This window comes from Haplochromis burtoni, unplaced genomic scaffold, assembly GCF_018398535.1.
Source record: "Haplochromis burtoni strain Fernald_Lab_line unplaced genomic scaffold, NCSU_Asbu1 Contig_172, whole genome shotgun sequence".
Taxonomy (NCBI): Eukaryota; Metazoa; Chordata; class Actinopteri; order Cichliformes; family Cichlidae; genus Haplochromis; species Haplochromis burtoni.
In genome coordinates this window covers 1076759-1091250 of record NW_024582533.1, presented here as the reverse complement: position 1 = coordinate 1091250, position 14492 = coordinate 1076759, and the positions used below count along the sequence as shown (strand labels likewise).

The 14492-nt window shown below is 41.4% G+C and overlaps 1 protein-coding gene across 1 annotated transcript; it reads left to right on the top strand.

Annotated features, from left to right (window-relative positions):
- Positions 1–1971: 1971 nt before the first annotated feature.
- On the top strand, positions 1972–13354 carry LOC102304297 (nucleolar protein 9). Its single transcript, XM_014337216.2, has 12 exons — positions 1972–2055; positions 3475–3700; positions 5843–6079; positions 6521–6730; positions 8637–8744; positions 11183–11324; positions 11419–11611; positions 11702–11842; positions 12015–12134; positions 12257–12469; positions 12570–12675; positions 12772–13354. The coding sequence occupies exons 2-12, from the start codon at positions 3484–3486 to the stop codon at positions 12924–12926; spliced, it is 1842 nt and encodes a 613-aa protein (XP_014192702.1). The 5' UTR covers positions 1972–2055; positions 3475–3483; the 3' UTR covers positions 12927–13354.
- The last annotated feature ends 1138 nt before the right edge of the window (positions 13355–14492 follow it).

Sequence of the window (14492 nt, the reverse complement as noted above, 5' to 3'; positions counted from 1 at the left end):
TCTGGACCATGCTTGTTCCTTTCTGAAAATTTCATTAATGGAATTGCTAATCCAGCATAACAATGTGAACTGAAAAGTATGCACTTGTCCATAAAGTCACAAATCTTCTAAATCTCCCCAGCAGCTGATTATGTTTCTTTCTATTTTCTGTATGGATTGGCTGGCATTTCTAATACCACACATCTCTAAATGCTTCTCTTTACCAACATCTCCTTGTGTGAGATCATTTTTCTTAGATACAACACATGGAAGGAGAACAGGACTGGTACTGATTGGCTCGATAGAAAGATCGAGCTGTATCAAAGGTAGAAATACACTAAAAAGTGAAGAGAGTGTGTTAGGAAAAATGTGCTTTGAATAAATGAAGAAAACGAGAGAGACAGAAGTTCAGAGGATTAATAAGGAGGAAGAGAGGGTAGCTGTAAAGAGGATGAAGAGTGGAAAGGCGGGTGGTCCAGATGTCATGGAGATGCCTCAGAGAGAGGACATTTGGACAGAATTTAACACAGTTCTGGAGCGTGAGGGGATGCCTGAGAAATGCAGAAGAAGTGAAGTGGCATTGATTTTCAAGAACAAAGGTCCAGAGCTGTAGTAACTACAGAGGGATAACGTTGATGAGTCAAACCGTGAAGCTACGCTGTTGAAGCTAGGTTAAGGGGAGAGGTGATGATATGCGAGCAGCAGTGTTGATGAAGAAGTATAGAGAAGTTCACAAGTTACACTGTTTCATTGTGGATCTAGAGAAATGTGATAGGATGTCAACAGGAAGGAACTGTGGAACTGAGGAAGTCAGGAGGGGTAGAGTGGTAAGTGAGGATAGAGACTTTGGGATGATGAAGATGAAGCTGACAGGCAGGAGGAAAACAGGAACACCGCAGAGAAGGTTCACAAAGGGTTCATGCAGAGGGTTGGTGTGACGGAAGAGGAAGCTGGGGATAGAGTGAGATGGAGACAGATGACAAAATCTTAACTTACATCACCTCTGATTCATTTAATTGTGCAACATTTACTGTAGCCACGGATATGTCATTTTCTGTAGTTTCAGATGAATGGGTTTTTGTTTTTCCGTTACACTACAGTCAAGTCCCAGCAGAAATCCAGAATGTTCTGCCCTGAGCAATAAAACCACTAACCCATGAACAAACAGTTATTAGGAAACAATGCCCCCACCCAAATGCAAAAAAGGTGGGATGCAGTAAAACTGCATTTTGACTGATTTGGTTGGAGCTCTCTCTTCACTTGTGGAATGTATCTATTAACCTTGAAATAACCATGTGTTGATGATAACTGTGATATTAAGAAGAAGAAAAAAAAGGTACTATGTTGATTTTGTCCTTTATTTTATTTTATTTTATTTTATTTTATTTTATTTTATTTTATTTTATTTTATGCCTTTAGGCAAACCTTTTCAGTAGCTCTTGTAACACATTTGAGCTCAATCTGCCCCAAAATATATTTTTTTAAATTTTTAAATCAACGTTATATCATTTTTGTGTAATTATGACGCCAAATTGTGATATTATGGCATTGCTACCATGAAAAAAGTACGTTTTTTGTTTGAGAATTATGAGGTTTAATTTGATAACCTTGCTGCCAGTTAAAAATCCCAAGAACATTAAAAGTGGCTTCCTATTTTATGCCCAACGAGACTGTTCTGTTTTGTGGGTTGGGATGGTGTAAGATGTCGACATTTGATTATCACAGGTTTTTTTAAATTGACTCATATGCCTGTTGGGCACACCTCTGAACCCCCATCGAGAGGTCGTCCCGAATCAGCCTTTCAGGAAAGTAGCTATGCTGCCCTCTGCTGGTGTCAACCAATAAGGACATTGAAGAAAAGACAGCGACGTGCTAGTTACGGTAAATACAACCAGTTTTTATTTAGGCTACATAAATAAAGCCTTTTCGAGCATGGTGAACTATTTATTTATGTATTTGTTTATTTCTTTATCCATTCATTAATCTTTAAGGAAACTGTAATAATATTTGTCCGCGTGCTGTTACGTCATCATCACGCGTCAACGGCACAGTACTTCTGTCTGACTTCTCTCACACGTGAGTAAAACGTTGCTTTACAGAAACGATATTAATATACACATTTTTCCGCAGAGTAACTTAGCAGTGTGGTTTAGTCATTCTTTAACAGTTTGGGAAACCATAGTTTCTTTGTTTTTAATTTTGGCAACGTTTTCGAGAGTTTGTGTTGTTGTTTGGAGTGCAGCGCGTTAGCATGGACAGTCCCTGTGGCTGTTTGCTTATATGTTTGCATGTTTTAGTCGAACTCCTTCTAAAATAATGACAGCTTTATTTGTGGCCACTTTAATATTATGCAAATATTACCTTTTACCTGTAACAGCTTTTTAAAGTACAGTCTTGATCCGTATATGTTGCTAGGAAAGTGCAAAATAGGTGCAGCTATTTATTGAAACTTGCAAATATGCACGGAAAGAGAGTATATAGAGCAAAAAAACAGTGTGTGCAATGCTAATGGGTTTGAAAGTCAGTATTTGGTATTCTTTATTCCAGCCTGGACCCTGTTAGGCAAGCTTCCTTCTCTCCTTACTTCCTTCTGATATGCTGACAACGATTTGAACCAAACATTTTTATTAACCACTCCAAAAGTCCTGTTCCTGCTGATCTTTAGTCCCATTCTTGAGTAATATGGTATTCCTCAGTCTGTTCTCCCTGTTTCCCTTCCTTAAGATTTTTTTTTCTAGCCACTCTTTCACTGAAACCATTTCCGATGAGGCTTCAGCATAATCATCATCCATCTCTCAGGTTCTTTGCTGAAGTGTTCTTTCCGATTTCTGAAAGACATGACTTTCAGATACTGTTAGCTTGCTGTAGGTAGCTTTTTAGACCTCCCAATGCTTATTTTGTCCTTAAAATGTTCCCTAAATAGTTTTTTATTAGATTTTCTTCGGAGAATCACTTGTTTTTTCTTTGGAAATCACCTTTTCGCCGCACAGATACCATTTTATGCTGGTCAAATTGCGTTATCTTTAGCAGCTGATAACAAAATGTAACCAGTGTAAAACTGATTCTCTGCTAAGTTGTCTTTTATGTTTAGACACAGCGTTGGTTCAACCCTTAAGTTAGGTATTTTATTTGTTTTTAATGCTTGAATAACTTGAATAACTCTGAAAATGGTGAGGTATGAGGACAAATGATTACATAAGCAGCCAGTGTCCAAAGAAAACTTTGGAAGACCTTCAAAGAGCCTGAAGCCCAAAGAGCCTTCGCTCAAGAGCTCTTTAGAAATCACAAGAACATCTGGGTCTGTGGAAGCAAAATATAAAGAAATGAGGGTTTGATCAAGACTTGTGCACAGTACTATATATCTATTGAAGTATAATAATCTGTCTTACTGGTAGCAAACATGCAGCAGTGTAATGAGATATGTTATGTAGTTAATTGGTTCAAATCTGCTTTAGAAACTAGCTTTATATTTCACTTGTATCCTCGTGGTTAAAGGTTCAAGATATGCTGTCAAAAGCAGAAGACAAGAAGCCACAGAAAGGGGGAGGAAAGAAGAGGAGGCATCCCGGAGAAGATGGAGGAGGAGAGAGGAAGAGGAGAGAAAGTCCAAAAGGAGAGAAGGGTCAGGGTGGCAAGAAGCGCTTGGACGCCCTCAGTGTGGGCTATTTCCGCCGTGTCGGAGAAAGGCTCAGTGAAGGCTTTGAAGATGATGAGGAGAGAGGTGAGAAAGGTCTTTTTTTCTGGGGATCTGAGTAAAGCACAGGACTGGAACTTTAAATAAGGGGTGCAGCAGAAGGTCACATTACACAGCACCATGCGCAGCCATGATTCATGAACTTTATCTTTTGAACTTGGCTGCCATAGGGAACAGAAAATCACAGACTAGTGATATGTGGAGCATCCTCTGCCGGCTTTGCTTGGATGAGGTCTGCTGAAGCAGACTTAGACTGTAGAGAAGAAACACATAAGCTGACAATTCATTAAATGCATTTTTTTCCAAGGAGTACATTTACTTATTCCATCTTCATAAATCGAATCATTTTTTCACATTTCTTGAACTGCGGGATATTGATCTGGTCGGTCAAGTATCAGAGGGGGCTGTTAATCAGTTTCAGCTGCTTTGGTGTTAATGGCATTAACAACAGGTGCACTAGAGGGGGAACAATGAGACAAGCCCCGAAACAGGAATGTCTGTACAGGTGACATTTTTCACTAGTTTTGCTTTTGGCTAGGGTCAGGTAACATGAGGTGATACATGGGCCCTACAGAGGTTGCACAGGTAGCCCAACTCCTACAGGATGTCACATCAATACGTACCATTGCCAGAAGGTTTGCTGTGTCTCCCAGCACAGTCTCAGGAGCATGGAGTAGATTTCATGCGACAGGCAGTTACTCTAGGAGAGCTGGACAGGGCCTCAGAAGGTCCTTAAACTATCAGCAGGACCGATACCTGCTTCTTTGTGCAAGGAGGAACAGGTTGAGCACTGCCAGAGCTACAAAATGTAATTAATTATTATTTTTTTGAGCTGTTTATGTATAGTAGATTGAATATTTGTGAGTTTTGAGCACAGCACATAATCTGTGCACTGTACACACATCAGTTTGGCTGCTTTCCCCTTCAAGGTTGTGTCCTTAAAGTGGCGTCAGCATTCATGCTACATTTACGCTGGCTCACTTCTCGGAAGTTTTTTTTAACCACTTCTACTTAAATTTTTTTTTGGAGAAGAGGTTCAGGTTACAGGGAGCCAAATCTTTGTGTAAGTACTATCTTGGCTGGCCCAAAACCTCCTGTGTTTCCAGTGTACTCTTTACTCAGGATGGCACGCACCTCAACTGTTTATGCCAAATGTCCTGTCTCAGAATGTCACAGCCGAACTCCTCTGAACTCTGCTCCTCGCCACATTAGTTTGCTTTTTATTGGTTGATCTCACCTGGTTTATATCACCAGGATGTCCAAAAGAGGATAACAGGAAGTTGAGCCCCACGTGGAGCAAGAACAACTAAAGACATCTCAAACTCCCCCGATTCACGGTACACTGGTGCCATGAATCAGGGCCCAAAACAAGAGAGGTTTGATTATTTAAATAACAAACTAGAAGATAATTGGTGGTGGGTTCAATAAGTTAATTAAATGTGTTTTCACACAAAGCTTGGTCCAGACTGTGAAGGTCGCTCAGAAGCTGTGTTCTTGTGCTTTCTGACTGATTAATTTCTGCATTCCCACAAACGACCATCTGTTGGAGGAATTAGCTGACCACCATCAGTGCGAACATCTTCAGCTCTGCTCTGCCACAGAGCCGATGGTGAATGCGACACATAAATCACCTCCAGCCTTTCCAGTTGCTTATGTAGCGAAGCAGATGGCAGGTTTATTTACTAGCATTAGATCTGCTGTCACGTGTATATAATGAAGAAAAAGAGGAGAAAGAAGAGAGAAGCCTGAATTGAAAAATGGTTTCAATCTGTGATTGATTGCCCTGTCCGTTTTATTTTTTAATCTCTATTTAATACTGTACCCACCACTACTTCATACCAAAGATGCCCACTGTGTTTTATGCTAATTCATTGTGTTGACAAGTGATGTGTTGGTACGCAAAGTTGGTACTTTGTGTGTTTCTGGAGCAAAATCCTCCATTAAGTAATTGCTTTAAGAAAAACTGCCTGGAGCTGGATATAACCGTCTCTTGCACTGACCTCGACTTATTCACGTCATGCACTGATCTTAAATGACTGCTCATTGCACGTCCATTGCATCATTTTACCTTAAACATAACAAACAGCTTCCTCTCCCTCCTTCCATTATATTTCTGCTTTTAACTCCAGCAGCTTTCTTCTCTGTTTATACTCACCCCGTCTTTCACAGAGATGTTTGTGGAGAATGTCCTCACAGAAGTAAAAGGTAAGGCGGCCTTGGTGGCGACAGATCGGACCGGAAGCATCACTCTGCAGCGGCTGCTCCCGCTGTCCAGCCCCCAGCAGGTCGGGGAGGTGCTGGCCGAACTGGGTGGAGAATCGGGCTCAGAGTTTAAGGCGGTTTCTTGTGACCGGTGTGGAGGCCATGTCGTGGAGAGCGCAGTCAGACAGATGTCCAGGTGGATGGGTAAGTTCACACAAGTGTAAGTTTGCTTTACAAGTGAAATATCAATTCAGCTTCAGTTTAGTTTTATTTACACAGCTGTAAATTACAAAATCATTAACTTCAAAGTGATTTATATTGTAAGGTAATGACCTACAATAATACAGAGAAACCCCATCAATCAGATGACCCCCTATGAGTGAGCACTACTTCACTTTACTTTCTTTAAAAACTCTTTTTTTAAAGGGAAAAACCTCCAGTCAAACCAGGCTAAGGGAGGGTCGGCCATTTCCAGTGATCGGTTGGGAGTGAGGCGAGGGGGGGAGGGAAATGAACTGTGGAAGCTGGAAGAAGGATAAGAGTGATAAGAAGGGAAAACATTCCCATTTTCTACTGTGACAGAGAACAGCTGCGGTTGAGAAAATCGCACCAACCTAACTCCTGGTGGGACTCTGTCCTTTTTAGAGTCTTCAGAGAAGGAATCATCTCCGCCCACAGAGGAGGAGGGAGAAGAAAGCTGTGGCCTGTTGGAGGCTCAGGTGTTGTCTTTCAGTCAGGTGGTGAGGGACAACGCTGCCGAGTTCATCAGACATGTTCACGGCTCACACGTGGTCCGCACGCTTTTACACGTGCTGGGAGGCTGCCTCGGACCACCTCGCACCGAAACCCGTCCAAGTAAATGCACGCAGACACACACTCACGCTTGTATGAAAAAATGACGATTTTTAGTGGATACTTTTCCCCATTTAATTAATTAAACAAAACACTCAAAAAAACTACCCCTGAGGGTTATAGTTGTAGGGCGTCGTGTTGAAAAAAATAAAAAGTGTGTTGCACTACTCTCTCTCTGCTCGTTCATGTCATGTATTACACTTGATTTGGTTTCTTGAATATATTTTTTCAAGGTCAACTTTGATCTTGGGTGCAAACAGTGAAGGTCTGGATCAAATTCTTAGCCAACCTAGGTGCTCACGCCCCCTCAGTGCTGTCTATTTCCATAAAAAATTGTGGGTAATATAAAATCTTTGCTGCTTTTCACACTTGGCGTGACCTTGACCTTGAGCTGATCTTCACAAAATTGAATCAGCTCGAGCTGTTATTGGTACCAACCATCACACAAACTTCAATACAAGAGCGGTAAATTTAGGTCAAAGTAATGAGTGATGTCACAAACTAACCACCTCCTATCATCAGTTTAAATTTGCTCTTTACATAAATACATTTATATGCATATGGAACTGTACCTACTGCAGCCCACCCGCAGTACATTAACGGCCTACCGTGGGGCTCCAGCCCTCACTTTGGGAATCCCTGTACTAAAATATGCAGCAACAGAGAACCGTGTTTGGTTGTTAGACCTCCAACAATGAGAAGCAACTTTATGCTGTTTTCTGAGCAGTTTTTGAGTTCCACAGCAGGATGCTCCTGTCTTTTTTTCAGGCCATGTTAAGTGGGAAAACAAACAAGCCGAAAAATATAAATGACTAAACTAACCGAGCACTCAAAGCACTTTTTATTATTCACCCTGTTAAATGCACATTTGTACAAGCGCTTTTTTCTGTGCCTAAACACCTTTTCTTAACATTCACACACACTCACCCTCCAGCGGATGTGCATGCAGACTGGAGGAGCCAGAGATCAAACCGGATCAGATATTCTGGATAATCCTCTGGTCTGACTTCTAGATCATAATGATCATAATTTAGAAACAGGACTTCATGTTTAAGATGTTCACATATGTCCTGCCAAAGGCCTGTTTTCCCATAGATTCTATAGAAACAGTCTTTTTGTAACCCAGGTACCCCTGTTAGCCAATAAAAGAATGGAGATTGAAAGCACTTAGCTGTTGGTAGGATTGTGTTTTCAGGCCTGGAAGCTACATCCATTATTTCACCCATAGATGAGTAGAATAAGCCGGCGTCCATGTTTTTTTGGGGGGTTTTTGTGATCTTTACGTTTTGTCCAATTAGCAGCACATAAAGTATGCTGAGTTAACCTCTAGATGTTCCACTTTGCAAGATACCCATGCAGGCACAGGCTGTTATCACTGTAATCCGCTGACACCAAAGAACACGTGAAATACGATTATTCTCTGCCAGGTTCTGTAGCGATCCAGCTTGCTTTATTTGTTAGCTTTAGAGATAATGAGATCCCCAGGAAGCACAAGTCAAAAAGAATCTAAATACACATGCATAATGCGTGTATGCTAAGAGCTGACTGAGTTATGACTCAGAGAAAAAGTGCAAATTATGATACAAATTGCAGCAATTGGCTGAGAAGGCATGTAGAGTAGCTTAATTGGCAACACTGGCACTAGCTGACATTTGCTATACAGAGAAAGAGCTTTCGGTTCACCCTACGAAAAAAAAAAAAAGCAATTTCTCCCATTTGGCCCGATGTCTCACTTCAGTTTCTTTTTCTGCAAGATGTAACAGAAGAAAAATACAGCTCTTGATCTGCTGGCTTTGTCAGTGCACTTTTCTTTTGAGACTATGTCAGGACCTTTATGCCAAGAGGTATATTCTTCTTCTTCTTCTTCGTGTTTTCTCTGTTCACATTCTTCATTCTTGTTTTTAACCAGGAGGAAAAGAGCGAAGCATCCCTCCTCAGCTGACAGACTTTGAGATTCCCACTTCCTTCTGGTACGAGCTTAAAGATCTTACAGAGACCTTGATGGAAAACATTAATTGTAAGTCATCTTTCATAAAATAATTGGTGGTTTTATTATTATGTTGGAATTTAACTGTTGTTGTATGATAGATGTTTTAAGTAGGTCATTAAAAAAAGAAAGCAGCAGTGTTGCCTCCCTCTTCCTGTCCTCTCCTGACTCTTGTAACATTTTTCTGGGAATCTGAAAACCATAGAAGCTGTTTTTGAATGCAGGCGAGGATTCGGAGTAAAGTCAAAGGGGAATTGCCTAAAGGCAGTCTTGAACAGAACGCTGACCAGCATGTGTTTAGAATTTATGTGCTCAATTCAAATTCTTGCAGTCGTAATATCAAAACAAAATGAAATGGGCAGTAAATAAAGTGAGGGCAAATGCACACGCTGCAGAGAAGCCTAAGTGGCTTTTAGTAGAGCTCTGTGTCAGAAAGAAATGCTGTTTAGTCCACAGTTTTTCCATTAGTTAACGTACACACACACACACACACACACACAGTCTCTGATTGAAACTATAGGCTTTAAACTGTAAGCTCTGACAGAGCAATGGTGGAATCTGGCACAGCAGACGCAGTTTAGCAGGCCTTGTAACATAAATTGTATTAAAATGAGATATTAAATGCAGTGTGGCTCCAATGCACGTTCAGTTTTCTGCGTTTGGTGAATTTAATTTTTTTTTTAATGTCAGTGTGAGTTGAGTGATCAGAATTTTTTATTTGTCTATAATTTGAGGGAATAGAGTTGCAGTCGAACGTTTGAACACATATTCATGCGTTTCTGTCATTTATTTCACAATTTTCTGTCATTTGGCAAAAAACCCAAAGGTGGATAATTAAACATAACATGTATGGAATTGCACGGTGGCACGGTGGTTAGCACTGTTGCCGCACAGCAAGAAGGTCCTGAGTTCAATTCCAACATCAGGCCGGGGTCTTTCTGTGTGGAGTTTGCATGTTCTCCCCGTGTCTGCGTGGGTTCCCTCCGGGTACTCCGGCTTCCTCCCACCGTCCAAAGACATGCAGTTTGTGGGGATAGGTTAATTGGATAATCCAAATTGCCACTAGGTGTGAATGTGAGTATGAATGGTTGTCTGTCCCTATGTGTTAGCCCTGCGACAGACTGGCGACCTGTCCAGGGTGTACCCCGCCTCTCGCCCTATGACAGCTGGGATTGGCACCAGCACCCCCCGCGACCCTGAAAAGGATAAGCGGAAGCGAATGGATGGATGGATGGATGGAATTGTGTAGTAAACATTATGTGTAACTTCCTTTAGACTTCAGCATTTCCCTTTAAATGTATTTTCTATGTTCCAGCCGTCATACCAGGCTAACAAATATAGCTGGTGTCAACAAATACAACATCTATAATGGCTAAACAATAAAAACAAAAACTATAGCTCAGTGCAAAATGACATTTATGTATCTCCCGAAAATCTGGGAAGGGTTATAAGGCCATTTCCAAGCAATTTAGAGTCCATCGCTCTGCAGGGAGAAGGATTATTCACAAGTGGAAAACATTCAAGGCATTCTTCCCAGGAGAAGATTCCCAGAAAATTCACCCCAAGTTTAGACTGCAATGCTCAAAGGAACTGCGAAAAAACAAAACGGACAACAAAACCCAGGAGCTACATTTCAGACACGACAGGCCACAGTTAAGATGTTAAATGTTAACATTCATGAGTGCACAGGTAGAAAAAGACTGAACAAGTACGGCTTGTTTGGAAGGATTGCCAAGACACAAAGCCTGTTAAAAGAACAGGAGGTGCCCACCAGGAGTGTTTGTTTTTTTTTCTTTCTTTTGCAGCCTGCAGCTTTTTTTTAAATCTGCAGTTCTTCGAATGACCACTTGAGGCTGTACCCAGCTGTGGATTCAATCCATCCTTTCTTTTCCAGGATAATTGCTTAATAGCTGCGATTAAATAAACCCTCCTGCATTAATTAAATTAGTCTGGTACAAAAAGCAATTTTATTTTCTAATTCTTCTCCTTCATAACTGTATGGAATTAGGTTTATTCTTATTCATTCATTTACCCATTGGGATATTTTAAAGAGAAATTATGAAAAAACTTCAGATGAGTGCTTGCTTCCAATTTCTTTTGACTGGTAATATTTCTTTAAAAATGTGGCCTCGATCACATTTTGCAGTTGTAGTGAAAGAAGAGTTTTTCAGTCTTATGATGGTCTCTCCTCTGGGTGGACCTACTTGTGGAAATGCTGCAAACATGCAACAGTGAATATTGTGTATTTTGTTAAGGCCGTTAGTACATAACACCTGCTTGTGTATGCAGTTTTACTCTTGTACTGCTGGTGGCAGTCACGCACTTGCAAAGACAGGGAAGACTACTACTACACAGTATTAAAGTATTTACACACAGTGTGTTTCAGTGCGGAAGCATCTTTTGTTTTGTTCATGACAGGCCACCTTTGTACTGGCAGGAAGTCTTAACAGTGCTTCTTCTCTTTGTAGTAAGTGTGACTGACGCTGTTGCCAGCGCAGTGTTCCAGACCATGCTGACTGTGTGTCACAGAAAACGGCCCAAACTCTGCAAACAGCTCCTCCGGCGCATCATGGAATACCTGACGAGTCGCAGCGCTGCTCCTGGAGTTAGGTAAGAGGCCAAAGTTTGCGTTTGTGAACCACTGAGTGTTTTTTCTTTCTTTATTTTAAGAATGTTGTGTTGTGTGACTTTTATTTCCCCATAGTCCGCTTCTAGTCTTTCTGAAGGACCAGGCCTCCAGTCGCCTCATAGAGACCATCATACAGCTGTCCCACAAGCCACTTCTCCGCGGGCTCTACAAGAACCATCTCAAGGGTCAGCTGGTTGACCTCACCCTCCATCCCATCGCCAACTTTCCCATCCAGAGGCTAACAGCAGCATCTGCCAAATACAAACTGGTAGGTCACACCTTGTGATTGAGAACGTGGGAGGGGTGATTTGCTGGAAACTTTCTCACCGGCTTCCTGGTGTCGTTCCTTTTTCCACAGTTCCTGAGAATATTTGATGAGCTGGTCCAGGGAGTGGAGGCAATCTTGGCCGCAGGTCACATGGGTGCGATAGTTCAGCTGGCAGAGAGCTGCGCAGAAAGTGAAGAGAGGCAGGACGAGATGATGCAATGCCTCCTCAATGTAAGCTTAAAAGAGGGTTTGTTGTTGAAGTGCAGGCCCACGTGGGCCCTGAGTGATTAGAACAACCTTCTTTTCATTTATCCCTGTGTTATGATTGGTGTTGATGGAGCATAACAACTACTTCATGTTTGATTTGTGGATAATGAAGCCCTGTCGATATGTTGCCTCCCAGGCTTTCCACTGCGCTGAGCCTGGCTCTAGACACGTCGCCTGCCTCCCTCTCTTCATGTCTCTGCTCACCTATGAGGTGTACTATCACTCTGACACCGCAGAGGGCAACATAAGCACGGAGGTAAACTGCTGGGAGGAAAAACATTTGTTTGATTGTAATTGTAGTGTTGGCGTTTCAGCTGGACTAACAGTGCAGCGCTTCACCAAAATACATGTTTCATCAGTTGTCAGGGTTTTTTCTAGATCCCACTGACCTCCATATGTTACCACGGATCCCGGCTGGTCCAGGCACTGGCTAAATTCAAGGAGCGCTCACTCCTCCTCAGCAGCCTGCGCACTCTGAGCCCTTCGGACCTGCTCTGTATGGCTACTGACCCCGCAGGCAGCCACGTCCTCCAGGCCCTAATCACCACATCCAGTGACAAGGGCAGGGGGAAGATCCTAAAAAGACTTGAGGTACGTGATACTTAATTCAGAAAGCAAAATTACTTCAAGTATTACATGTGTAAGTTTTAATGATCATTCTCTTTCCGTATCACGCTCTTTGTTGTTTCAGGGTCAGTACGTCCAGATGGCCTGCTCCAGGTTGGGCAGCCGGGTACTCGAAGCCGTGTGGAACAGCTCTTCAGTCGGTCAGAGGCAAAGTATCGCACAGGAACTAGGTAATAATGACAAACATTCTCTCTCAGAATCCCACTTTTCCTGTGACTCACTTCCCTATTCATGACTTCTGTTCCTGTCTCTCCTCCCCTTCTCAGTTCCAAGTGAAAGCCAGCTGAGGGCAGATCAGTTTGCTCGTCACGTGTGGGCCAAATTTGCTCTCTCCCACTTTGCACACAGAAGAGCCCACTGGCAGGAAATTCAGACGGGCGAGTCCAAGAAGCGGAAGCTTTTCAGTGACATTCTTGAATGACAAGTGCATATTTGTGAAGAATTGTTTTGTTGTGATTTTCTTTTTGATGTAAATAAAAAAAAAAAATCTGAAAATATCTGTGTGTGTGCTGAATTAAAGTTTAGTTTTACCCAATGTATGCTATGGATTGTATGAATCAGCCTGACCTGTAGGGGGCACTGTAGGAACATGTATCATTTTAGACTTCATCCCATGGATGAGGTCTTCAGTTAACTAGAGCAACATTAGTTTAAATGTGTGAGCACACAAGGCCCTTTTTAACATATTTTTAGTGTGTTGCTGAATAGTTACTGAATCCCCCTTATTTACACATTAACTAGGCACACATAATAAACATGTAAAAGGGGTTTTGTTAGATTGGGGATGTAACAAAGAAAAGGAGTCAGATTCAAGGCATTTGTTAAAAAGCACCACCACCCACCAGTGAGTCTGACAATGAAATACATCTTAATCTTGAGCTCATCTAAATGTCATCTTTCCTCAGGATTCTTTCATGGAAATGCAAACAAATTCAGGCAGTTAGAAAATTGCTCAGTGCCTCAGCAGCGGGCAGGTTTTGTTGTTGGAGACACTTTTATTGATCATAAATTGATTTGAAGGAGGAAAATCTTTATTTGGGAAGAGCTTCTCTTCTGAGAAGAATCACAGGGCTGGGAAGAGCAACCGGAAGAGAACCAGAGACTAAAGTACTCAAAATGCTGTCTATACAGTAGTGGGTGTGTTAAAAGCTGTTAATCACCTTGTGGAATACCTCCACCCATCTTTCACTTGTCCTTTTAATCCATCTTATGAAACAAAGACTCAAAATACAGATGATAAAAATGGGCTAATTATTAAGGTGTTTCCAAAAGTAACCCAGTAAAGGAACTTGACTAAGTCACGATTTATGGCAGACTGATTTGGTATATCCAGATATTTTTGATAGATCCTGTATACGTCCATTTAGCAATCTAGGGTTGCACACGTATATATATTTTGAGATGTGTATATTTGACTTCACAAATACATAAGTCACTTGAACCAAAGAGAGTGATATTACCAGCAGTGAAGACCTGGTTATATCATTAATGTGTATATTCTTTGTGCTCTTGTTAGCTTCTATGTTACTTTTTCCAACAGGCTAACATGTGTCGTATAACATCAAGCGAACTGTATTTTCAGATACTGTAGCAAAATGCTTTTTCAAAAATAAAACTATAAGAAAACTATTTTGCTTACTTAGCAAAAAAATAACTAGCTAAGGTAATAGAGAAAACACTAGGAACCACAAATGCTAATAGTAGTGCTGCATTCATAGAGAGTATAAAATCATAAATAGTTTAAGAAAAAAGATGCTAGTACTGAAGAAAAATGAAGCTAGCACTAGCATTAAGTATTAGCTTAATTAGCATTAAGCGCCTCAAACCTGCATTTTATTTGGCCACCAGATGGCGATAGCTGTGGTTGTAAAAAGACTTCTGGTCCTATAGAAGTACAGTGGGGCAAAAAAGTATTTAGTCAGCCACCGATTGTGCAAGTTCCCCCACTTAAAATGATGACAGAGGTCAGTAATTTGCACCAGAGGTA